This window comes from Cyprinus carpio, chromosome A7 (assembly GCF_018340385.1).
Source record: "Cyprinus carpio isolate SPL01 chromosome A7, ASM1834038v1, whole genome shotgun sequence".
NCBI classification, from domain to species: Eukaryota; Metazoa; Chordata; class Actinopteri; order Cypriniformes; family Cyprinidae; genus Cyprinus; species Cyprinus carpio.
This window is the reverse complement of record NC_056578.1, coordinates 15,902,209-15,929,995: the sequence shown is the minus strand read 5'-3', so window position 1 is coordinate 15,929,995 and position 27,787 is coordinate 15,902,209. Positions and strand designations below refer to the sequence as shown.

General features: G+C 36.9%; 1 protein-coding gene and 1 long non-coding RNA gene across 2 annotated transcripts; one reads left to right on the top strand and one right to left on the bottom strand.

The window, feature by feature from the left end:
* Positions 1–372: 372 nt before the first annotated feature.
* LOC109072429 (homeobox protein aristaless-like 4) lies at positions 373–22,999 on the top strand. Its single transcript, XM_042759926.1, has 4 exons — positions 373–1,059; positions 16,498–16,808; positions 20,355–20,483; positions 21,666–22,999. The coding sequence occupies exons 1-4, from the start codon at positions 531–533 to the stop codon at positions 21,981–21,983; spliced, it is 1,287 nt and encodes a 428-aa protein (XP_042615860.1). The 5' UTR covers positions 373–530; the 3' UTR covers positions 21,984–22,999.
* On the bottom strand, positions 19,760–21,398 carry LOC122145612. The gene is made up of 3 exons (XR_006160435.1): positions 21,176–21,398; positions 20,311–20,507; positions 19,760–20,047 (listed from the first exon to the last, which is right to left on the bottom strand). It is a non-coding gene; the product is annotated as an uncharacterized LOC122145612 (long non-coding RNA).
* Positions 23,000–27,787: the final 4,788 nt, after the last annotated feature.

Here is a 27,787-nt window from a genome sequence, read left to right as displayed (position 1 = left end):
TCACCACAAACTTGTTTATAAAGATAAAAACGTCAGTGAAAGTGAGAAAGGATTTGTAACAAAAGAAAAACATAAGAGTCTAACAATGAAAACACATAAATGTCTTATACACAATAAACCGAGCTCTAGTCTTTTTTTTTCTTTGTTGGCAAGATTAAGTTTAGTTAAAAAGCATTGCGAATCAACCATTAAATTGCTCCCTCCGTGTTGCCCTTCACATTCAATAAGTTACATATTTCATATCCTAATGACATTAATGTCATGTGTTAAGTCCTCCCAAATATTTCCAACAAAACATTTTTTCTTCTTAGCAAAGGTCTGACCTCACCCATTCATTTCATCTACATAATAACCGAGGAGAGGTCTTGACGTGCGTAGTGTCTACCGAGGAGATCTGGGCTGCATCTTCAGAAGACGCATTTTTAGTTCCTCCTCTAACTTTAAGGGGGCTTTTTAGCTTTTGGTTAGCTATCCGTCTCTGGAAAACATCTGAATCATTTTATAACCAAAGCCAGCTGCTGCACAAGTCTATGCGTGCGTGCGCGTGTGAGTGCGTGTATGTGTGTATTCGTTTGTATGAGGAAGAGGAAGAGAGTGTTAGAGTATCTGATCGCGTTGCTCTCCAAAAAGGAAAGAAAGAAAGTGGGGGGGGGGACGCTTGGACTTCAAATTTTTCGCGAAACCTTTTTTTTTTTTTTTTTTTTTTTTTAGGAATGAACGCAGAGACGTGCGTTTCATACTGCGAAATGACATCCATGGATTCATATTATAGACCATCTGCACCGCAAGGTAGGGATCACCAGGAGAACCCCTTTAGGACATTCCAGACGAGTGACACCAAATACAGCCCCGCTTTCCTGACCAACAAAGGTCAGGCGTACGGGGAGAAATCTGGGAGCCCGTTCCAGCAGGAATGCCAATCATTGGATGCCACTGCTGGGGAAGGCACCTTTAACAAATACCACCTCTTCATGCAGAGGTCCTCCTGCAAAACTCCCCCAGACAGCAGCAAGCTCCAGCAGGAAAGCGGACACAACGGAGGACTCATCGCGTGTTATGGTGAGTTTAAAAGGAAGCATTTCTATAACAGTCTTAGCATGCAGAGAGAAGCAACTCAAGATTTTTTCAGTGAAATAAATGCAGAGCCAGAGTGCAAGCAGTTTCTAGTACGCGTAGCATTCATCTGCAATGACATTCATGCTTTTATGACTCTGTTAAGACAGGATAATCTGCAAAGCCCTTCAATAAAAAGCTACAATTAGACCAGGTTATTTTACGTGAGAGGCAGTTATTCATATTGATAATCACATCAGAGTAAAGTCCATCTGTAGGCTAAAATTTACTAAGCAAAGGCAATGGACTTCACAACTTACTATAACTGGCTCAGCTATCACAGTAACATAATTAGGAAGAGGCATAACCTCCCCGGCTATTACATTTTACCCCCGAAGACCGAATTAAATTATATCTAATGCGATAATCTGAATTAAAATACTTAATACTGGATTTGAATCAGACAATTGAATTAACACATTTCGAAAGGCAAACGCAACTAATTATATACGCTTTTACGCTTTTACGTTGTCGATGGCACACTGAGTGTTTTGAAATTTTCTCTGACATGATTGCAGGCTCGGATCTGTACACCATTATGGAAACCCATCTAGGCTAACAAACCAAGACCAAAACCAGTTCTAACAGTTATGCAAGCGCGTACTCCTGCACAAAGAAAATTAAGTGGTGTGCATTATATGGAATTAGCTGTATTCAATAAAATATTTGAAAATGCCATATAAATTAACTAAAATGTTAGTGTGAAAATCGAAGGCTTTGGACTGAAGCTGAACTAGCACAAACTACTAAATCAAAACACTTAAGGGTACTGAAAGTAATAATAAACTCTGTAGTCATTTCATCTTCTATAACTGTATATTTAAAAAAGAAAAGAAAAAGAAAAAAAGAAACCCACATATTTCTTTCTTTCAATACGTTCTAGCAATCTTCGTGGATGGAAACGGCCCTAAGGGCATGTAAAGGAAGCAGCATTAGATACACGAGAACTTTTCTCAGGGTTCCCGTCCTTTGATATCCATCACCATCTCATGCTATTTAATAATAATAATATTAATATTAATACGAATGACCTTTTTATTGATAAAATAAAATAAAATAAAATAAAATAAAATAAAATAAAATAAAATAAAATAAAATAAAATAAAATAAAATAAAATAAGAGGGAAATAGGAGGGACACGGAAGCCAAAGAGCTGGTAGCGGTAGCCCATAATGAGGTTGGAAAAATGTTTCAATGTGTCCATAAAAAGTCTTCTGCAAATGTTTGTTTTAGTTAATGCGTTTCTAACAATGCACATATTTTAAACTGACACTAATGTGTTTGAGATTAAACGAATGTTATCGATTTAACAAGAAAAACGTCAAGTGTGCTGTACGATCATAAAGCTGTATGAGCTTAAAATAATAGTAAAACAGGCTTACAATCACTAAAGTCATTTCTAAGGCTGAATTGTTTCCGGCTAATTCCAAAGTAGAAATACACTGCCTATTTCAAAAACAACACCAACAAGATTTCGGTGCAGTAAAAATGTTTTGGAACATGCCTCATACTGATATACAATTACAAATAAATATAAACAAAGCTTTAAATAAAAACATGATTCGCCTTACAAGAGTAAGAAAAAAAGGCATTTCAGACATAGGCTACAGTCTCTTAGTATATTATTATTATTTATGTAATATAATAGAATAATCATTCAGGATACCAGAAAAACACATAACACTGACTGCAAAAAGAAAGGGCAAAAATAATATTCTAACCACGTTAGTTCCAGGCCTAAGTACTGTGTCCTCCGGAAAACACATAAGCTACGACAATATCATAGGCTATCTTTTAGCCTTAGTTGTCAAAAAGATTTGAGGAACAGCATTGTAAAAGAGACCCTAAGAACATGAGATTATTTTTAGAGAAAACAAGGGAAGGAGTATTAGTGAAAACAACGAAGAGAGGAAAAAAATGTTAAAAAAAAGCATCAGAAGCAGCAGCAACACAATAACAACTGCATTATTAGTAACACATTTAGAGATATACTAATTAAGCAATCGTGATCGCATTCACATTTTCATAACGACCAAATACAAACAGCTGCAGCTTTCGGCACAGCGCTGAATAATAAACGGATGACGCAGCGAGATATCGACATACATTAGATTTAATAATGGTCTGTTGTGCAGATGTTGTCAAATAAAAGTCTATTTCCCAAACTAATCAAAACCGCTCTAACAGAAGAAAAAAAAAATTAACAGACCCTTACAAGCGAATGGCAGTTAGCTCGTTTAATTTTACCTAAAGATGTTTTAACAGGAAACACTTTACGATAACTTCAATATGTATTTATTAATATAACATGAACAGACCAGCTGTTGATTTAGATTTATAAAGGCCTATAAACAGGGATTTAAATCTTATATGAAATGAAATATTATGACATTTCAAAATATATGAATGTACATTACCAAATACCTATTATGAGTAATATATTTGTTCATAAATGAGAGTTATTATAAAGTGTTACTTTGTGATGGGAGGACCAGCAGTTCCAATCAATCTTCCAGCACATAACAATCAATAATTGATCTGCTCACAAGGTATAATATATATTGCCTGTAATATGAAGATGTGTCAGTGGTAGAGATGGATGTACCTTCAGGGGGGAAAACTCTTGTTTGTTTAAAAAAAAAAAAAAGGATGGGCAACAGGTAATGCTTGAAATCAGTTACAAGAAGTGGTGATATTTTTTAACAGTATCCTGTTCTGTTCATGACTGTTTGTAAATGGCTGCTGTAGAATCCATGCCTTTGGTTGCATCCAGTAAAAAAACAGCATCTCAGAGTCTCAGTTCCAAAGTTAAGTTTATTTTTCAATAAGGGATAATAAATGCATCATGTAATTGATCTACAGGTTAGTGAACACTGAGTAACTGACTTAAACTGAAAACAAGTTTCGTCCATTTCTATACAGACGAATGAGTTTATGACTGTTTGTGTGCTATATTTATGATATTAATATGTTTGCGATGGACATTTGTAACTGCTGAATGCTGCCACAAACATAACCCTTTTAAGAGAATATGTTGATCATATAATTAGGAAAAGCAATTTTGAAGCACGAAGAATAATAATCCATTCTGATGAGGTTGGCCGATACAGATAACTACCTTTCATTAGGGCAATGATATTACAACATTTTATCTAATTTGAAAGACCATTAGGATTATCAAATAGTAAATCATAATATAATATTCAGATTTGCCGTCCTTTTACAAGAACTTGTTAAAAGGTAATGATTAATTTTGGTTTGAAGAGACATCATTACAGCAACTCAAAAAAAGCAACATACAAAATGTCCTGCCAGAGAAATTTGTTAGGCCAAAATGAAAGTTGCTAAGGCCCATTTTGTGTGTAGTGTTTTTATGAGGTGTGATGCCCTAAAGAAGAAAGACAAGAAGTTAAACCATGATACTTACCAGCATAAAGTGTAGCTTACTACTAATTCTGAGCCACAGTCAAAGAGTAGACTTGCATCAATGTCACAATTCTCCTGGGCATGATTATTTTGTCGAAGAGGTTATGTGGTTTTCAAAACAAGTTTTTAAGTAATTCCTTCTCTGTGGTCAGCACCAATAACAAAAGAAAACGACCCTGTTAAAAGGATGCCCTTCATCACCTCTTCAGTGAAACCCCAGTTTTACCACAGCATTGTCAACCATTAGCTAACACGAATGCTAGAATTGTCCTTACAAAAAAGATCACTAATGTAGGTCAGATGTACAAGGTTCCCGTTAATGAAGACTAAGCCCAAAACCAAAGGGAGTCCGTGAAATGTCAAAGGATGACGACGTCATACAACCTTGTAAAACAAATGCCTTGGACAAAAACACAATGCGTCACCATCACGGCATTTGCATTTGGCTTGAGATGTTAATGGAAGAGATCACATAAACTTATGGTAATATCAACATTAAATGCATCAATTAAGCATGCACTCACAGCACATATATCTGTTTATATCATGTCAACAAGGTATTTAAGCAATTAAGTATTATTATAGGCCATCGATAGATGATGTTTTAATCGAATACAAAGTATTTATGGGCTAAAATATTTGCAGTACAAGAAGTTGGCAGTTTATTGGTTAAGAAATGATGATGGCTTGATTGACAATCTTGTACAACAGGCAACATCAACATTTTTTTCTGTATTGCACTCTCAGTAAATCTAGCAAACTAAGGTTTTTTTTTTTTTTTTTTTTTTTTTTTTAGTGTTTGGCCGATATGATGAGTAACTATATGAAAGGAATTAGCTCAGCTGCATTTCTATAATGAGCATTCACAAAACAGCAAGACCTTTTTTCCCCCGTGGTAAAACACAATTAAATACTGCATGTAGGGATAACAAAAAAAGTATATTAAAATGTTCTAAAAAAAATCATATAAATTAATATAACTGGAAAAAATAAGACATACTGTATATTTTGCACATGCTTAACAAAGTTAGATTTGTTGTACAGAAATTCCTAAAGAACATCAGTTACTCTTTTAATTTACACAACATCTCAACTTACCAAAAGGCTATATTTAATCATGATAACAACTGTGTGAATTATTACCATGCAATATATGAATTTGCTTCAGTAAGGACTTACAATGTCTATAGTGCTGCAATAGTACAAAATTAACGATAACATAACTATTAATTAAATATCACCATGTAAACCAATAAACTTCAAAATATCACTTACAAGGTATTACAGTCATAGCACAAAATTCACATTTCATAGGAGATGAGGCCATCAGCCTACTTTTGCGGCTTCAGTCCATTTCAGCAAAGAAAAAGCATACTGAACCATAAAGTCAAAGAGGTTCTGCACAACCTGTGAAAAAAAAAGCAAATTCCCATACTCTGTTGATCTAAGGAGAGGTGACAAGGACTTGGGATCATTTTACCAGTTAGTTTAAAATTAGCTTCAAAGTCAAGGCCTCTATTTAAACAGAATAATCAAACCCCAGTAGATTCTGTAATGGCTCCTCAACTACTAGTGAACTGCTGAGCATTTGAGGCGCAAGCAAATTTTTTTAAATTTGTTACTTTAATTCTTAAATATTGATTTGGAAATTATTTAGAATTATTATCTACTTGAAATGTAGACACACATACTTAATTATTTTATTTTTTGTAGGGATAGTTCACAAAAAGAAAAAAATTCTGTCACTTGTACACATTGTGCTACAATTAACAGTGGACTACACTGACTTTAATTGTACAAACATATTCAGAATATTTGGTTTCCCACAGGAGTAAGTCAATCGTGAATTTAAAATGATGTAAGGGTAAATTACACTGAATTACAGGATGTTCAAAAAAAATTACTGTCTATATTCTACATTAGCTTTGGTCTTTTTTTCAGTTTTATTTTTTTTTTCTTGACATAATCTTAATTGACAGCATTCCATAGTGCTTGTTAACTACAGCACCGCTCCAGTGTGGTTTCTAATGCCATCCAGGAGATTCCAGACTTTACTGATGATTTGGGAAATGCAATGTCCACTGCTAAACAAACAAAATGGTTCAAAACAGTACAATAAAAAACTAAAAGAGAGAGCAGTAAAAGGCAAGCTGTTGCAAACATGTTTAAAGTAATTTAATTCTGTAACCCTTGCACCAGAGAAATGCTCACTAAAAACTGTGATATATTTGTGCACAATGATGTTCCAAAAGAAACGCCACAGCCGAAATCACCAAAATACTGCACTTACACAGAGTACTTCAACTCCCTATATTTTTCAGAAAACCACCAAATCCGATCTCTCCGTAATCATAATTGCTGGAAAGGCAGCAACCTAACCAATTGGTGTTAGTAAAACCAGCAAAGACACCCTGTGTTTTCTTTTTGACAGTGCGTATGGATTCAAACTGCATTTGATAAACTCATCCTCAGGTTTTAGCTGTCTTGAGTTCAAATACCAAGAGAGCCCGACGAGCTGTGATTTATCGCAAGAAGCAGCTTAAAGGAAATGCTGTGTTTTCTTGCCCAGCATGTGCTCTTAGCTGCAGCCTGCTGGGATAAATCGTCCTTTAGGACTAGTGGTGTGTTTGGACTTCTCTGCGGATACCTATCAGATTCTAACTAAACTGGACTTTTTTTCAGTCAGCACCAGCTGAGACACAACTCTTCCTTTAAAACAACTACAGTCTTATGCGTCATTTTGAACAGAGTCACACAGTTCACTCTGAAGTCCGAATCTAACAAGAATGAGAGGTGACCCCTAAAACATAAAGCAAGTCACAGGAGGAGACAGTCCCTGTGGTTTTGTCGCACTTTGTTTAGAATCGAGTTGCTGTTGTCACATCTGCCTTTGAGTATGTGATTTGCTCTGGTTTTGCAAATGGATGTGTGTGCAGACATTTACTAATGAGGCTCCATCTCTACTAATATCTTGTGGTGTCACGCTCACAATCACCAATAAAAATAAGAAAGAATAGTTCACTGTCTCCATATGCTACCAGAGCTGGAGCTACTCTTCATATCACAACCTATCAATCTCTCCATGTCTGTAAGAGCCTGAAATAATTAAGATAGCGGAAGTGAAGTTCAGACTGCTGGCCTGGCTTCAGAGCACAAAGCTGCCTATTACAATTCAATCCATATTTTAAGCACCGAAAACAAACCTAATTACAGATAAAAATAAAAGCTTAGATGAGCCAACAGTCTTCTCCAATTTCCTTTACAATTTTCTTTCAGTCATAATAGAGATGAAATCCGGCCCAACAATGTCTTATTTATGCGTGTAATTTTTATTTATTTATTTATTTTTTTAACTTTTTCAGGGGCTTTGGCATATTTCACCATTTACCCTTCACAGAGACCCCAGGTAGCCTAATTTACTGTTTTTCTTTTATTTGCCTGCTGCTGACCCTAACAATCAGATTCTGTAAAAAAGCATAGAGGATGCCCTGCCGCTTTACAGCTAGTTAAATTACACTTTGATGTGTTCCCCCATTTTCAGCTAGTACTAAATGACTGCCCCTTGTAAAGATCTGATCCTTGCTAACTCATGAGGTCAAGCACCGACATCCTACAAAGCCAGGAAACACTGCCGTCTCCAATCAAAGACAAGGCACCTTTTTAGTGCGAGTGGGTCTGGAACCACTGTGTGAGCCATTCATGCATATTTTATGAAAATATATAGTGGTGCCCTTTTCTCATGATTTATAGGATATATCAAATGGCGACCCATTTGAAAATATTTTACTCTAAAATCAGAGGTAAATGTAGATGCTGTAAAATAGGTTTACAAGCCCCATTCTTGCTACGCATACAGGTGTGAATCTACTCAGGTTAAAAAGCCAATTAGTGTTTTTCCCGAACCTCACCGTCTCCTAACCTAGAGCTGAACTTCTTGTCCTGCCCTGGCAACTTCTGAGGTGAAAAAAGCCCTCCACATTGGTACAGCACTGCTGTTATAATACTTATTGGCAAATCTAGTGAGGCATTAAAATTAGAAATCAGATTAGACGTCATGTCGGTCTTACCTCATTGCATTGGAAAAGTAAAGGACTTCACACATCCCTCACTCCGTAAGGAAGCAGAAAAATGGATGTGCAGTCTTGGAATCAGTGTTATAAAAGCTGACACAGATAATTAAATGGAAAACACACAAAAACAATTATATGTCCACATGGAAAATGCAATTATAAACTGAAAAATCTCTGTCACCTGAAGAGAAAAAAAAATCCCACACTGCCAAAGTTTTCAAAAACATACTACATATATTCTCCAATGACACAAATTGTTAAAAAGGCATTTATAAATGACAGTAAAGACATTTATAATGTTACAAAAGAATTATATTTAAATTAAATTCTGGTCTTTTGAGCATTCTGTTCAAAGAATTATATATATATATATATATATATATATATATATATATATATATATATATATATATATATATATATATATAAAGCATCACGGTTTAAAAAAAAATTAAGAAACAACTGTTTTTAATACTGATAATAAAAAGAAATGCTTCTTGACACCAATACCAAACCAGCATATTAAAATGATTTCTGAAGGATCATGTGAGACTGAAGACTGGAGCAATGGTTGCTCAAAATTCAGCTTTGTCATCCTAGGAATAAATTCAAGTGGTCATATGATGCAATTTCAAATTTTCCTTTCTCTTTGGAGTGTTACAAGCTCTTGGTGAATAAAGAAGATCTGTAAAGTTGCAAAGACTAAAGTCTCAAATCCAAAGAGATATTCTTTATAAAAGTTGAGACTCGTCCACGCCCCACTGAAACGGCTCGTTCTAACACACCCCCACATCTCTACGTGAGTATGTGGGAAAATTTGCATAAGGCCTCCCAGATGTTCATGCAAAGAAAGGCGGCGTACCTTTTATTCTCGTTGTAGTATTGTTGTTGCCGCCGCCGCAATGTCGTATAGACGCTGTGTGTTTCACTGTGAAAGCGAAACTACTTTGTTTGGCCTTCCAAAAGAGGACGATATCCTCTTCGTCATGCCTGGATCCGTGATGGTCGCTGAGGAAATACATCAACTTTGCACTGTGGATTGCCGAATCGGCTTTCACCGTGTACGAAGCGGCATCCTTCGTAGAAGCAGCGTTTAGCCACCCACCTCTGCTCACTCAAGGCCATGGTGTGTGACACTGTTTCGTTGAGAAAGCGAAACTATATTGTTTCTGCCTTTTAAAAGAAGACACGACTAGAAATCATGTTTATATTATGTTTATAATGTTTTTTATGTTTCGTCGCTCCGGCCGGACAGGGCATCACAATATGTTAAGGGGCGTAACATTTCCGTCACACACTTGAGGCATTCAACCAATCACCACACATTCGATAGCTGGCCAATTACAGCACACCTTTGCTTTTCAGAACGATGAGCCTTGTAAAAATCCACACGTTTCAGAAGGCAGGGCATAGAGGAGAAACAATAATGTACAGTATGTGGAACATAATGTGTTTTTTAACCTTACACCGTATAAACACATTTCATTACACCAAATACACAAAATAATTTTCTTTTTAGCAGCATCATATGACCCCTTAAAATATATTAAAATAGAAAACAGTAATTCTAAAATATAATAATATAATCACGATATTACTGTTTATACTGTATTTTTGCTATCCTTGTTAAAAGACTTTTTGTTCAAAAACATAAATAGATTAAAAAAATCATACAGACTCCAAACCTTTGAATGTCAGTGTACATCAGACATTCAAAAACATCATTACAAATGTAAAATATGTAATGTATAACCAGAAAAATATGTGGTCAATAGCAATGGATACATATATACTGGTATACACAAACATCTACACACACAAAAGATCTACAAAAATGCCAACCCATTACTCAGTTTGATCTAGCAAACTAGTTTAAAAATTAGCCTCTAGCTATGTGTGTTAAAAAAAAAAATAAAAATAAAAAATAAACCTGAATAGATTCCTTGTTCTGATTTTATGCTATTGCAGGCAGTGCCAGAAAGTCAGTTTGGACAATATTCAAAATACTTTATTTCTTCAGTGCTGCTAAAATAATGTTCTCATTTGCATTCCCTTGAAAACGTAAGAGATTTTTCTGTTGTCATCTGTGGGAGACATTTTTCCTAAAGCCAAATATGATATCATGAAACTTCTGTGTGACAGCTCCACAAACAGGGTTAAACAGCAGGACCATGTTCAGCTCTGCACTTTTGTTGCAATCTTCATCCACCACCCCCCTCAGAGCTCCAGTTCAAAACTTTTCTACTCTGACAGAAACATTTTGCCATGAGATTTCTTGCCTAAAAGGCAGGTCATGTTACTCACCCATATGGTGGAGCTACAGGGGCAGCCAAGTCTCTGTTCACCTTGAGCAGCGGAGAGTCTGGGGTGAACCCTTAGTGGACTACGAAACTGTCACAATACTTTAGGTCTGCCAAAAGCCTTCAGTGACACCGAGTATAAATAAAAGCCTTTGATCGCTAGGCCCTGATTTCAAACAGGCTGTCAGCTTTTCAGTGTGGGGGCAAGAGGCGTGAGGCATTTGAAGGGACAAGCTGAAAATATTTATGTTTGAGTAAATATGCTGCTCCCACTTGCTTAACAAGATGTGTCAGTCCTGGGCAAGAGGCAATGTGGGAGCCATTATACCCCCAGGCCTGGCTCCATATCTGTCATGGTTGAGCCCATGGTGCCTGAAGAAGGCAAAATAGGGAGACAACCAAAAGGAAGCATATACAACCTGCTATGTGGTCAAGAACAGGAACAAGAGTTAAAGCCAGGATAGTTAACCCAATAAAAAAAATTAATTTACTCATCCTTATGTTGATCCAAAATTGTATGACTTTTTCTTCTGGGCCACATAAAAGATATTTTGAGAAATGTCCAAAAGGTTTTGGTTCCCAATGTTCTTCAGAATCTCTTTTGTGCTTCACAGAACAAAGTTAGTCAGAGAGGTTTGGATGAACTATCCCATTAAGAGAGAGATTCAACCTAAAGTTAATGTCATAAAAAGCTGTTTCCATTTTATGGAGCGTGTTATATATCAAGATAATGTTTTTTCCCTAGGCAGAGTCAATTTTCAAATCACTGACACCACACAAGATTCACAAAGCCACAAACATTAGTTGTCTTGATCACAGTTCACATGGTTATTGGCAAACGAAAGAGTAGAACTTGATGGAGGAGTGAAAGGATGGTTTTGCCAACATGTTCTAGTTGCACACATTACCAGGGCCAGAAAAACCACATGGAAATTTGGCCATGTGGGTGGGGCAACATGTTTAGGGGCGTATAAATATTTAGTGGGAGATGTGAAAGAGTAGAAAGATTTCAAACATATAATTTTAGTTTGGCGGTACCTTCAAAGCTATGTGCTTGTGCCTATTCTGTCACCATTTACTGTTGTTTGAAACCAGTATGACTTACTTTTTTTGTGGAACACAAAAAAAGATATTTCGAAGAATGTTTAAGCCCATACAATGAAAGTCAATGGAGTCCAAAACAACTTTAGACCTTGTTGACTTTCATTTCATTTTAAAATTCTTTCTGTAAGTGATGAAAACTATGGTGTTTTATGACCTTAATTGTCATACCTTAAGGCAGTGGTTCCCAATCCTGGTCCTGGAGAACCCCCAACACTGCACATTTTAGATGTCTCCCTATTCAAACACACCTGATTCAACTCATCAGCTCATTAGTGAAGACTCCAAGACCTTAAATGTGTGCGTCAGATAAGAGAGAAACCAAAAGCGTGCAGTGTTGGGGGTTCTCCAGGGCCAGGATTGGGAACCACTGACCATTACGAAAGAGTACTTTTAAGGGTTGACCATTTTTCTCACAGACTGTGCAGCAGTGTGTCCGGGGGCACCATGATACCTTTTTTCCAGCCCTGTACATTACCCAACATGGCTCTATGTGGAGGCCTACAGTGCTGAGAAAAGCATGTGTGTCGGCAGCATTTACCCATCTGCCCCATAATTTAAACCTGAGAAGGTTTTAATGAAGTCTCACATTAGAAACTGAACACACCTCAACACTGCATCACCTAAAATAACTTTCCATCAATGAATGTTGAGCTAAAGTAAGACATAAAGCTCAGGGTCGCCACTGGATCACATCAGTGGGAATGTTCCCAAAGGAACACTAATCCAGCTTTACACCATATACCTCTTTGCAGCCAAGTGAGTGAAACAGGGTGAGAGAGACAAAAGTCTGCCAATACAGCCATCATGATTTGTGACCGTCATGATTTGTGACAGCATGCCGTTCTTTGAAGCACTGCTCTTCCGCAGAGCACAGACAGGTAATGAGCACTGAGAGAGAGCTGTAGAAATGACCTAATTTACTGGAATCCCCACATTCATTGATCTGACTAAATTTATGACCGGCATGCTGACTGGGGTTTCACAGCTGAGCTGCTGTGTGTTTCCAGTGGCTTGACGCAGAAAATTACCACTCCAGAGTCTTGTCGCTGGGCTAGTGTGGCCTCATTACGATTGTTGAGGCTGTGCTCATCCAACTGGGCTGCAGTCTTTGAATTGTACCCGGACGGGAAACCTGTAATTTTCTATCAGTCTGCAATTAAAGCCATGGTGTCTGTTTCACATGAGCAGCTGATTTATGAGTTGAGACTGGCTGCCATTACTGCTGTGAGTTTGACATCAAGCCATGGACTCTCTCATACACTCACTACAGACCCAGTTATGGAATAATTAAAATATAACACTACATTGCCTTCCCCAATATTACATAGGTAATGCTTAGATAAAATACAATAGGGTTGTATAATTTGTTACATAAGTTGATGCATCACAGGCATAATGGACAATATCAGTGTAGGTTAGTTTCTATTTATGATAATACAATTAGTATTATTAAAATTAAAGTATTATGAACAAATATGAATTTATGATGAACAACAGAGTATACATTAACCTAGATAAAAAAGCTGTAAAAATTTTACATTGTTAGTTCATGACACCCACATTTTATAAGTATTACCTACATATTTTTATTCAAATGTCACTGTGAAAATACATTAAAAACTGAAATCACACCTGATTGTAATTATTAATATTAATTTAATTAGAATTTGGTTATTTAATTATAACATAGATAACGTAATAGAACTTGTCATGACAAAACTTGATTTAACATAGGCCATATCCATATAAATGATATGTGATATGATATGATATATGATATGATATGATATGATATACGATATGATCACTCACCAGCCAATTTGGATACTAAATTTTTGTTACTGCCATTTATAACTTCTACTAGCCACACACACACACACACACACACAAATAATCCAGATTAACTACGTCACAGGGGTCCGGGTCCGTGTATTTTTGTGTCCATTCATTTTTCTTTTTTTTTAATTCAGAAAAGAAATACAGAAAATAAATAGAATAAACAGGCACAAACTAATTTTCATTATTCAAAATTCATATTGCATTCAAAATCATAGAATGTTTTTTAATGTATAAAAATGCTAAATTTAATTTCTAGCTTTTTTACCATCTCTATACAGATGCTATGAGTGACCTCTCGCACTACTGACGTGGCTACCAGTAACCTATTGCTTTATGAAAACCTTTGGCTAATATTTTTATGATCTTGACCATTTTTCATGCCTAAAAACATGTATGAAATACTCAGTACATATTTCCTTGCAAGTAACTGTATCCAGGGCCAGTTCTACGGAAGTGCTTGAGGGAATGAGAAGCAAGAGAACATAAGTTGAAGCTGTAGAAATAGGGTATTGGTGAATCATATTTTCAAAACGCTCCAGTGTGTATTTGTGTTTGAACTCTGGAGAGCTTGAAAGGTTTCTGTTTTCAATGTGTTTTTGTAGCACTGATCAATGTGGCCAATCACCAACATTTTCTGTTGATTTCCTGAATGTAAGTTAACTTAAGTTAGGATCCACTCCACACCACAGTTTTGTTCAGTGCTGCATGCTCGGGAGTCTCTCATTATAACAAACAAAGTGTAGCATGATATAAATAAGAGATTCATTGTGCAGTATAGAGCTTCACTGATTATAATGGAACTTTGTGAGATTGTGATGAACTGAAATGAGTTACAGCTTTTTAATTATTATAAAGGGAGCACTCTTTGCATGCTTTCTTAGGTAAACTATTCAGAAGTTTTGTTTTTAATGATGCTAACAGGACCAGTGACTGAGGCATAAATGTGATCCTGGACCACAAAACCAGTCTTAAGTTGCTAGGGTATATTTGTAGCAATAGCCCAAAATACATTGTATGGGTCAAAATTATAGATTTTTATTTTTTATGCCAAAAATCATTAGGATATGAAGTAAAGATCATGTTCCATGAAGATATTTTGTAAACTTCCTACTGTGAAAATATTTTGATATTTTTTGAATATAAATTTTTTTTGATTAGTAATATGCATTGCTAAGAACTTCATTTGGACAACTTTAAAGGCGATTTCTCAGTATTTAGATTTTTTTACACCCTCAGATTCCAGATTTTCAAATAGTTGTATCTCAACCAAATATTGTCCTATCCTAAGAAACTATACATCAATACAAAACTTATTTATTCAGCTTTCAGATGATGTATAAATATCAATTTTGGAAAAATGGACACTTAAGACTGGTTTTGTGGTCCAGGATCACATATGGAGATGTCATTATCAATGGACAGGGCAAAAATGTGTCAAAATAGACGTAGGCCTACATTAAGGTTAGAGCACCATCACTGATTCAGAAGAAATTTTGATTCTGGACAAAATTATATTCCAATATATAATTTTATGACGATAAGTCTTTTAAAATCATATTTGTATTTGGTCTCTACATTGTTTCAGAGATGGCTCTAGTTCTCAACTGAACTGGGGTATGTTTCCCAAAAGCTTCGTTAGCTAACTATGGTCACAAGTTCCATTTAACTCTATTTGTAACAACGGAACTTGCAACCATAGTTGCTTTTAAGAAACACACCCCTGAACGTGCGGAAGAAACATTACTTCTAATTTTGCCAAAGAAAACTTGCTAAAATCGACATTTTTCTATATTAATTTGTCCATTTTTTAAATGTTTATAATGCTGCAAAAAGTCATAAAAATATGAAAAGAAGTAAATATTTTACTTTTTCGGGCAGCTTTTTGTGCATACGGTTCTAATTCCAATTTTGGTTTTCAGCACAGCATTTTATAATAGGTTACAACAACTGTTATTTTTCATTTTTTCGTAAAAAAAAAACGATTGGACGCAAAAGTACACAAACCGTCACAGCTTTATATATAAATATATTTAAAAATCTGAATTTCATATTATTCAAACAAAATCCTTTCATCCTGCCATCTCCTTCCTTCCTCTTTCCTCTTGGTTGGTTCAAAGTGCATGAAATCAGCTGGACATGAAGTTCAGCTGGACAGTAAGATCACAAAGTGTGAGTCTCCAGTGGGTTTTTTGAGTCTTCACTATTGTTTCAATGCAAAGGAAACCACTGCGCTGTTATTTGTTGTGTAGTGATGGGTATGTTCAACTAAGCTAATTAATTAATTTCAAACCCTGGGTATTACATGATGTGTGATATGATATATGATAATTCTCATATATCCACTGGAAACGACCACTGCAATATAAATATAATATTACAATAAGTAATTTGGACAAAAACGCTGTCAATGTTTTTTTTTGCACCAAGAGCTTGTAACACTCCAAGGTATTTTTTTTTTTTTACATATTAACACCATTGAGCCAGCTGTCTTTTTACATTCCGCTGGGGTCACCAAGTACCCATAATAAATAAATGGTAAATAAAATAAAAAGTTTTGGTGATCTAATGGCAAGTCCGACAGAATTGCTTTCCTCACACTACTTTTGTAATTAATAACCCTTCTCTGTCTCTTTTTCTGTCTACAGGTAATGACAGCACAGGGCTGACAGATTCTGAGTTGCCCCAAAACAGTGATCCTGCAGGGATGGATGGGAGCTACCTCAGCGTAAAGGAGTCAGGAGTGAAAAGCCCTCAGCAGTCAAACTCAGAGTTGGCTTCTCCATTGGACAAGGCTGAGGGAGAGAGCAACAAGGGCAAGAAAAGACGCAACCGTACCACCTTCACAAGCTATCAGCTAGAGGAGCTGGAGAAAGTCTTTCAGAAAACACACTATCCTGATGTCTATGCCCGGGAACAACTCGCACTGAGGACCGACCTGACGGAAGCTCGAGTACAGGTGTGAACTCCCTTTAACTCCACATATCCATTACCAAATCCAATCCTGTGTTTTAAATAGCATTTAACATTGAGGCTAGATGAACATGAGTCTTTCTCTACTAATTTTAGTCCAGTTGAGTGTCAAAATGAGGGAGGATCTTGCGAAGAGGTATTGCACTCAGTGCCATGATTATTAAACATAAATAGAGAATACAGAGCAAAAGTTGGCCATCACAAGAGATTATAAAGGAAAAAAGGGCTTACAGATTAGAGATGTCCAGAGTCTGCTTTTATCTCAAGCCTCTACCTGAACCTCGGAGCCCATCTACATTAAACTCAGCCTAGGTCTGGAAAACCAGAACCTTTATGTGACCCACCCCAACCCCCACTCCTACATTTGCATACAATCCCTGCAACACCACTGCTGCATTCCTGCACCGACAGACAGACTGGGAGATCCCTTTACCAGACCCCAAATGTGCGCTTTACTCAGAAGCCCTGGATTTACACTGTTTTTCTTTTATTAATGTCCCACTCAAGAAAGAATGTGTCCCTCCCTGCTCTCAAGGTTAGGTGAGCGAACCTGGCCTGAAGCTCCTTCATGTGGTGAGGGTTGCTTATGACCTACATACATGTAAACAATTTTGACTATAACTAAAGAATAATAAAAAACATCCACAGAACAATGATGGTTTAGGGACAATGAACATTGTCAAATCTTTTTAGAACTTTAAAGTGCAGCCTTTCCTTGTCTACTTTGGGACAGCACAGTAAGATAACTATTTTACTACACATAACTCTGTTAGCCACAGCTTTTATTTTTTTGTTGTTGTTTTTTTTTTACAACAACATGAAATTAAATTAAAATTTTGGCGAAAAGCAAGCTAAGTTAAGCTTAGTTAAGAGTCTGGTTTGCTGAACCCAACCCCCTTCTTCTCCCCATCATTTCCTGTTGCTTCTTTATTCTCCTGCATAAGGTAAAAAAAAAAATAATGATTAAAAAACAAAAATGTACTTGCGTATAAACAGACTTACAGCTAAATAGCATTGTAAATTGCTAATGTGTACTATACTAAATACATAAATTGGCATAAATTTTTGGTTTGTTTTTGCCTTCCTAAGAGAAAGATCTGATAATATTTATATATTGAATAATAATATATCTAGATACATCTAGTAAAAGGTTAAAGGGTTAAATACAGTCAACCTTTTCATCTAAAAATGTAATTTGACCTGATGACCAAATAAAAATTACTTAGACATAGAAATAAAATATTATAAATTGCGTTTTTCTATAATTACAGTTCTGGAGGCTCAAGAAAAAAAAAACTAAAAATGAATGATTTTTAAGTAGAAGAGGTGAGCTTGAGTGACAGCAGAGGCAGACCATCAATCCTCAAAGCTACTCTGGACTTCAAAGCTGCTTTTTCCCCTTTTCTCCTGGGTTTAGTTCAGTGTTTCTGTTCTCTCTCCCCTGATGCTGGAACATAAATAAAGCTCCATAATAAGCCTCTAAGCTGCTTTAGCTGTCATCGTCTTCACCAATTACTGTGTTACTAGCACGCATGGACAACATACAAAGGATTAAAAAAAGAGAGACATTTTCTGCTATGTTTCGAACAGATGCTGGTCAAAATTAGTTGACTTGTTAATACTGGCAGCCTTGAACTTATTCAGCAGCAACCACTAAAGGAAAGAATGACAAAAATAAAGAAACCAAAATGCAAGACCAAGGTTGTGACTGAACTAAAGACCGAAATAACTCCCCATCCATGATCTCTCACTCTCTCTCTCTCTGTCAGTCTGGTTTAAAGTTGAGCTTTTAGTATAAGCATATACTACACACCTCAGCACTGGCTCATCAGTATGAGAGGAATAAGGGAATCTTTCCACCATTCATCTACGTGCCTCTACCGGGTTGGAGAGTCAGATATGGAAATCCAGGAGCTTAAGAGTCAGGAAATTAAACATAGAATGAAAACAAACTCCATTTTGAACTTTCTTCCATCTTTCTTTTCAATCTCCCAACTTCTATGCTTAGATAGACAGGAATAAAAATGATGGTGCACACAATGCATATTAAACAGACATTTTAGCATTCATAGATGCCCAGACAGCATCAACAACTAGAATCATTTCAAAACACTCAAACGAGGACACAAGGATGCAAATGGAGAGCCACAAGAGTGAGGATCCCTGCTGAAAAAAATCTGTGCAATTCAGAAAACAAATGTTCTTTTTTCTCAAGGCAGTTAAGCTCTACAAACATATGATGTGGAGCCAAGGGACATTGATGTCCACCACCACATTAAGTGCAAGCAGAGCTGAGGTGCTATCAGGTTACGCTGACATCTCACTGGCAATAGATGCAAAAACCACAAACTGATTGACCAAAGAGCCATACCCAGATCCAAGTTTAAGCTCCGTGACGAATCGAGATTGCAAGACAAAAGAAAGTCTCTGTTTGAAAAGAAAAAAAAACCTTCCACTACACAAATCAATAAACAGATAGTTCTAAACAGAGAAGATCCAGGATTAAAAGAATGGAATTTTGGCAGCTCTTCAGATTGCGACCCATGAGAAATCACTTTATGTGTAATTTGTTCTCTAATTCCCAGGTCTCCAAATAACAACCATCTATTCAGGGAAACAATGCATATTTCTATAGAAAAGCAAAAAGAAAAAAAAAAAAAAGAAAAAGTGCACATCGCCAGATAAAATCTAGTAGTGACTATTTCTTAAAGGAATAGTTCAGTCAAAATTGCTAATTAGTTTATAACATTATTTACACACTCTCGTGTCATTCAAGCCTGTGTGACTTTCTTTCCTCTATTGAACACAAAAGATGATATTTTGAATAACGTTTCAGACATGTTTTCCACGTCAGTGATCCCACTGACTTTCATTGCATGCAAAAAAAAGAACAAAAAAAAAAGACAAAGAAAAAGAAAACTCCAGAATGACATGAGGGTGAGTAAATGATAGAATTTTTATTTTCTATTCACCTTTTCCTTTCTAAAAGCTGAGCGGCAAACTCCTAATCCATCAAAGCAAGCGTATGGTGGTGGAGGAACAGGGGGAGTGACACTGTTCTCTGAGGCCTCTGGCCCCGGTGGGTTCCTGCTTTCTCCTCCCTGCCCCCTGCTGCTGCTGAGGTCTCTGATAGAAAAGAAACTCAGAGGAGGCCATCACAGTCTGTCAGCTCCCACAACATCAAACAACGGCCAGGTCTCACCGAACTGTTTCCAGGAAAAGATGCTGAAAAATAATATAGCAGAGGTGTTTCTTACATTAGCTCTAGACTTACAACTCAAGTGACAGACTCTCTAGGCACAAAATAATAATGCATCTAGACATTTGATCCCAAATGAGTTACACAATGTGATCAGTGTACTTATCGTGTAATAATGGGAAGTTTGATGATGGATGTTTATCACATAAATCTCCAATAAGAAAATATTTCCTGTCTATGATGTAACACCACAAGTGGCCAGTTAATGTGATGTTATTTAATCACTTACTAATGAGATAGCCTCATGATTAAGAACTGATGTCTGTCTTGCAGGTGTGGTTCCAAAATCGCAGAGCCAAGTGGAGGAAGAGAGAGCGTTTCGGACAGATGCAGCAGGTCCGGACGCATTTTTCCACGGCCTACGAACTGCCCCTTCTCACTCGGCCTGAGAACTACGCTCAGGTAGAGAGCTATCTTCAGTAATAGCTGAAAGTTAAGGAAATATCAGTAATGAATATTAATTTTTATTATTCATGCTCATTAAGGATGTAAATTTAAAATAAAAAATAATTCTAAAAGATTCCATTAACGTTTCTTTTGAGGTGCATCCCAATTTGTGCACTTATGCACTATTCTCTGCTGCTTTTTGGTATAAATAGTGTCATTAGGGTGTTCACACTGAAAATTACAAAAATAAAAAATGCACTTAATTACACAAAAGTTTGGAATGTTGGACAGTTCATGCGCTCAACTGTTGTAGCTTTAATTATGTTCTGCAGGGGGATGGGCTATGAGACTCTGATGTTGGATGACAAAAAAATCTTATATAATTTATACACTAGATGGTTGAGTACATAGTGCATAGAATATAGTGCGTCATTTGGGAAATCTTTAGCCTTTTTTTTTTTTTGGACTAAACTGGTCACACTTTCTCTGTTATGATGTACATTTACTACTGATGTTGCAGCACCACTGAATAGTAGTGCAGGAAACCATGTCAGAGTACTTTATTAAGAATACATGTGCAAGAACCATTATTAACAGTCATTGTCATTTTATAAAAATGTCCATAATGAATAAGAAGTTAATAAGAAGCTTTTTAAAACCTAAATGTTGAACATTTGGAAATTTTAAATGAAAAACAATCTGTGTACCTTTGACAATTGGAGGGCAGGGGTGGCTCTTTGGGGAGCGCGCCTGCAGCTGTGGAATGCAGCTTTGCTCACATCTGGGGCATCTCCCTGAGAGGGCTTTCATCTCCCTCCACAGTCCTCCCTCAGACCCCCACCTCCCCAGTCCCAGAGCAGAACACAGCCCTATCAATTCACCCTGTGCTCCCTCCACTCAGCAGAGGAGGTTACTCTGGGTGTTGAAGGAAAGTCTAGAGACAGGCAATCCTCCTCCACACTAGGCAAGCAGCTCCTACTCAGTATGGGACCAGATTAATGCCTCACAGCTCTTGATAAATCTCCACGTCGAGTACCACTGAGGATTCTGCACCTTCGCTAATGCAATATTTCAAAACAAGAGTAGTTGGACTTGATAAATGCTCTCATGACTATAAGCACATAAATGTTATTAATGCTGAGATTGCAGAATGTTAACTCTCTATACCTTAACCTTCTGCATTTGCCTTTTTTGCAGATTCAGAACCCTTCTTGGATAGGCAGCAGCAGTGCGGCGTCTCCGGTGCCCGGTTGCGTTGTACCCTGTGACTCAGTCACTTCCTGCATGCCACCTCATCCACATGCTGCTAGCGGAGTGTCTGACTTCTTGGGCGTGCCCAGTCCTGGAGGTCACATGGGACAGACACACATGGGCAGCTTGTTTGGGAGTCCAGGCATGAGCACTGGCATTAATGGGTATGAGCTAAACATGGACCCCGATCGGAAATCCTCCAGCATCGCAACACTGCGAATGAAAGCTAAAGAACACAGTGCAGCCATCTCTTGGGCTACATGACTCCCCTGTGATCAGGACATTATCTCTGAAGTCCCTCAACAAATAAGAGGAGGAGGAGCAAATGTGAACATGAGTTAGCCACAAAAGCATGACCTGGGAACAAGGAGTGCGTGGATTGACAAAGAAAACAGTAATAGGGATACCAGGAGATTTATTTCGATTTGAAGTCTAGAGAGACAAGAGAAAATCAGACATCATAAAACTGAGAATGTTCTGGCTTTAAAACAAGAAAGAAATAAAAGAAAGAAGACAGAAACTTGACATCTGAATGCATAAAAGAATTAAAGAAAAAAAAATGAACCTGCACTTATCCGCCACTAGTGTCCCATTTGTAAACATACATCAATTTATCTAAACGCATATGGCTTCGTTTTCATCTCAGCATAATCAAAACCTGTTAAATTCCTGTTCTGTCACAGGCTCCTTTTCTAAATATGCCATCTCTGCCTAGACAGTTCCAAAGGACTGAAAATAGAGTTTCTCACAGTAAAAACTTTCCCATCGCAGCCTTTATCCAAACATATATGCGGTAGTAATCGGGGTAGACTGGACTTGGTTTTTATACTAACTCCCCATATAAAACCTGACAAAATCCCTAACTGATCACACCAACATGGATTAGTTTGTTCATATTAATTCAGTTATCAGCTATTTAGGATAAGTACTACACTTGCCACAGTCTAAAAATGGCTCAAACTAGGGTGACCAAATGTGCCATTTTCCCAGGACATGTTCTAACCAGGATTTCTATATTGCCTAAAATATCCACGTTTTGGCTTTGTTTGCGCTGCGCAGACCAATTGTTGTATGACAAAGTACCGTGAGAGCTCTAGAGAGCAGATGGCTTCTTGTGCTTTTGAATAGCTCTCACGGTACTATGATGTCATACACCGTTCGGTATGCTCAGTGCTGCTTCAAGTTGAACACTAATATGTACACTTATTTGCATCGCTTTGACTGTTCTCTGTAGAGCCCACCTTTTCACGCACCACGATTGGTCGATTACGTACAATGTCTGAATGTTATTGGTCAAACGATCATTACCTTCATTAAGTATGAAAACAGGACACCAAATCCAAAACCTGGATATTTTAGGCAATATAGAAATCCTGGCCAGGACGTGTCCTGGGAAAATGGCACGTTTGGTCACCCTACTCAAACACTTCAGGAAAAAGTCTGTTGGGGGCTGCACATCAGGCATGATAGACTTAAGAGGGCCTGGAGGTGCCAGATATCAGCTTAAAAAGAGAGGCATAACTCTCTTGCAGGTAACTAGGCATTCCAATGAGGTTTTCACTTGCCTTGATGAATTGTGTGACCCAGTACCAGTAGTCCCAGGAAAAAAAAGACGTCCAATTTGCTAGTGAAATCCCAATGTAATACAGTTAATCACCATCAAATTACAGGTGGTGGTCTCTGTCCACACTGCAATCTATCTTTCTCTTCTTAGCAACCACAAAAAAAAAAAAAAAAAAAAAAAAAAAAAAAAAAAAAAAACCGTTTCTAATACAGTTTGGAAAGATATGACAACAGCATTCTCTGAGACACAAATCTTGGATGCGTCATACAAGCCGTCAAATTGAATGTCAAACATAACTAAGAACTACAGTCTACAGAGAATGAAGAATGCAAAAATAGGCTGCCAATGTTTTCTTTCTTTACATTATGAATGTCATGATACGCTTGATTTTTTTTTCAGTGAACATTGGTGCCTTAGCTGCCTTCATTCTCTAAGCCCTGGCTATATAATATCTACAGTGTTGGGGCTATCTGAAATTTGAGCCATACTTCATTAATTTTTTGGCAGATGTCCTCATTGCAATAGCTCAAATGAAACTAACAACTTGCCAATCTGGGCATCATCCTCCACGGCTTTGATTGGGTGAAAGCAATACTGGGTTTTGGCATATAATCACTGACATTGCCATGCACAGAGGTGACAGAAATATCAAGCAAGCAATATTGCAAGGTACGACAAGCGTTCTGATTTTCCAGAGTCAGATTTAGAACAGATAAAACAAAGAAAGCTGTTTGAAATCTGGAGATGAATCTGATACGTTCTGCCCTTTGGAGAAGCCATTTCTAATTTGTAATGAGAACCACATTTCCTTTCCTTCATTCTGCAGTGCAGCTTATCTAGATCCCTGGAGATACTTAGATATACTCACACACACAACTTTTTTTTATTATAATACCAGAGCAGTGACACAACATGGAATAGAGTCGTGTATCGAGTTCTGTTTTAGAATGACAGAAAACTAGGCTTCCATTACTTGAGGTTTTTAAACAAAAACTAAAATATACTATGCATTGTATGCAATATCATGTTATAATCACCTTGTAAAAGAACCTCATTGGTAAAAGTTAATTAGAGATCACCTGCTTACTGCTGCTCAGTCTCATGACTCAGATATGAAATGAATAGTGTAGGGGCCTTAAGTTTGAGCCAAGCTTCATTCATTTTTTGGCAGAAGTCTCCACTGCATCTCATCACTTTACCTACCAAGGGACCTGCCAAAAAAGATAGTGATAATGTTAATGTGCTTTTCATTATGACTAAAACCAGCACTGAATCCATCCATCAGAGCAGCAGTTCAACCACCAGTCCTCATTGAGAGCCATAAGGAGATCTGGCAGTGCAGAATTAGAAGTCCCGACACTCTCACTTTGGCCTTTAAGAGGTTGCGGAGCGGGTGAAGTGACTATAGTGTTCCTGTGTTCTGGGAAAGGACAATCCACACAGCTGTGTGCGGAGTAAATGCAAAACAAACATGCCTTGCACATGCTTCCCCTTCAGCTGTCATGGCTCTTCTTTCAAAGCCCCATGCTGAACAGGGTCCGGCCTACTACTCCAGCCAAAGCATTAGACATCAGCGACTCTGAGTCAATGCACACCCGTGCTCTCAGGCAATCTTTTTAATTAACACCGAGACATCTGCAGAGAGGGATTCTGTGACAGAACGGAGCAGCATGGGCTCCGTGTTAGCCTATCTTTAACTATTGTGGAACCGGGAGGGGTGTCGATGAAGCTCAGGTCAACACTATATTTAGTCTGTGTAGTATCAGCACATATACACTTCCATAGCATTAAATGAGTTGCACATAACAGAACACAACTCGTCACATTTGTTTTTGATACTCTTGAATTTCATTCAAAGGTAAATCAGCATAACTAAACATGCAGTACCCAAAGGAAATGTTAATTGTCAGACAGTACCTTGCAGATGCCTATGAGTTACAGAGATTCTTAAGTCTCTGTCCCATCTCCCAAAACTTATACTACTGAAGTAAGCATATCCAAGTGGAAGAATAATATAATGCTTTGTTTTGTGCATGGTTACATGTACGGCTTTCTTTGGATTCCTTTCTTGCATAAAATACAATTGAAGCATTTCTTTTGTAAAATATCCTTATTAGAAATATATTATTTTATGTGTGACTGAGGGTTCTTGCTTTTGTTGTATTGTGGGTCTGGGGATAAAATGCGATACATTTGGGGGGTTTTGTATGTAAATGAACTTAAAATAGTTGTGATGGCTTAAAGCTAAATGTATGGCTTTTGAATCACTTTTAATAATTATTTACTTTCAAGCTTGTTCATGTTCTATATATATTGTGTGATTTACAACTGTAAGTTATTGCACTTACATTTTTTTTAAAATTGTTTGAATTGCTTCGAGAACATATGATTCGAGTGGAATACCACTATAAAATGTGTACTCAATCAACTATTAAGTACATTAAGAACATAATGGTAAAATACAGAGGGCAGGTAAACCATTTATTGTCCATGTGCTTTTTCAGATTTTTTTTTCAAATCTGAAAAACAGGCTAAAGCAAGTTGTACATTTTGTTTAAAGTTGGATCAAAACCAAAAAGAAATGTAAGAGGTTTTGTTTTTTAGCAAGACATTTTCCAGGCCATTTGACACTGTTCTCAGAGCCGGATGTAACAGCCATCTTACATTAAAGACATACTGAAGACATGAAGTACCTGTTGGCTAGAGACTGTGCTTTTAACTATGCTATCGTTTAATGGGTTAAAAAGCGTACATTAAAATTTTTATCCATTACAGGTGCTGGGTATTCTACTATGGATGTTTCATTTCATTTGACAATTGCTGTGTGCTCATTTTTGTTGATCTAAATCCAGATGAATAAAAACTTTTGAAAAAAAGAATTAATCAAACTAAATATCCCTGTGCAATATATTAGTAATTGTATTCATAAATTGCAGTCCATGAACGCAGCTTTTGATTAATAAATGCAGAAAAGCAGCACAAAACAAAGTGGAAAAAAAAACTGCTGATATTGTAGAGTTGATTATAAAATGCATGTTAATAACAGGTAACAAATGCCTTCACAATGCATAAAAGAATAATTCAGGCCTGAATGCTTGACTTTGATGATTAGCTCAGAGATAAATGCTCTCTCTCTCATACAGATTTTTCTAAATTAGACAAATTTTGCATAAGAATCAATTCACTTGATGAGGTGAATATGGTTTTGTTTTTTTTGTTTGTTTTGTAGTGACATTTCCAATATTTAACATGTTGCTTAAATTCCCTTACCAGATTTTCACTTTCTTCATGCAGGAAGAGTCAGAACAGGAATAGATTTCTCTTCACAAGTTCACTCCCCAATGGAGATTAAATGAATTTATCTCAGACGTGCAGGCTTCTGAACCTAAATCACTCAAAGCGCTCAGACATCTTGCTTCTGGGCCCAGACAACAGAGACAGTTGGAAAAAAGATGACAATTCATTCAAAATCTACACTAAGTTACTGAGTGCAACTTGTTGAAACCAAATGAAAGATGTTATAACAGTTATTAAAATGACTATTTTAACTTTACAACACTGTCTTAAAAATTCCACACTTGCATTGTGAAATGCTATGAAAACAGCAAGATGCAATGCAACAGTCAAAAAAGCATGTATACAGAAACCACCATAAAAAAAAAAAAAAAAAGTATTTTAAAGGGGTCATATGATGCGGTTTAAATTTTTCCTTTGTCGTTGGAGTGTTGCAAGCTCTTGGTGCATAAAGAAGATCTGTAAAGTTGCAAAGACTAAAGTCTCAAATCCAAACAGATATTCTTTATCAAAGTTAATAGTCAAACACTCCTACCTAAAACAGCTCATTCTAACATACCCCCACATCTCTACGTCAGGATGTAGGAAGATTTGTATCACGCTGCCCAAATGTTCACTCAAAGAAAGAAGGCATAACTTTTATTCTCACTGTTGCCGCTGGTGCCATGTCGTGGAGACACTGTGTGTTTCGTTGTGAAAGTGAAACTACTTTGTTTGGCCTTCCAAAAGAAGACACAACTAGAAATCAGTGGTTAAGTTGTATCTACAACACTGTTCCAGAACAGTTCAACCCAAATATTCAGATGTGTGCAGTGCAGTTTCCTGTGAGAGTAGCCTAAAATGCCGGTGTATGTTTCTATAAAGTGGGGCAATTCCAACAATGCAAGGACAGTCTGGCGCTTCTGACTCACAGTCTGCAAGTACGTTTTCATATATGTAAAGGATTTGCCACTGATGATTCAAACGCGAGTTTTGAGCAGTGCAGAATAACTGTTAGAGCTTGTTTGTTGTTTCTCTGAACAATGAGTTTTGTAAAAATCGATGCGTTTCAAAAGGCGGGACATAGAGGAGAAACAATAATGTGCAGTATGTGGGAAATAATGTTTTTTTAACCTTAAACCACATAAACATTGCAATACACCAAATACACAAAATAATGTTCTTTTTAGCAACGTCATATGACCCCTTTAACAGTCAAAATGACCAAAAT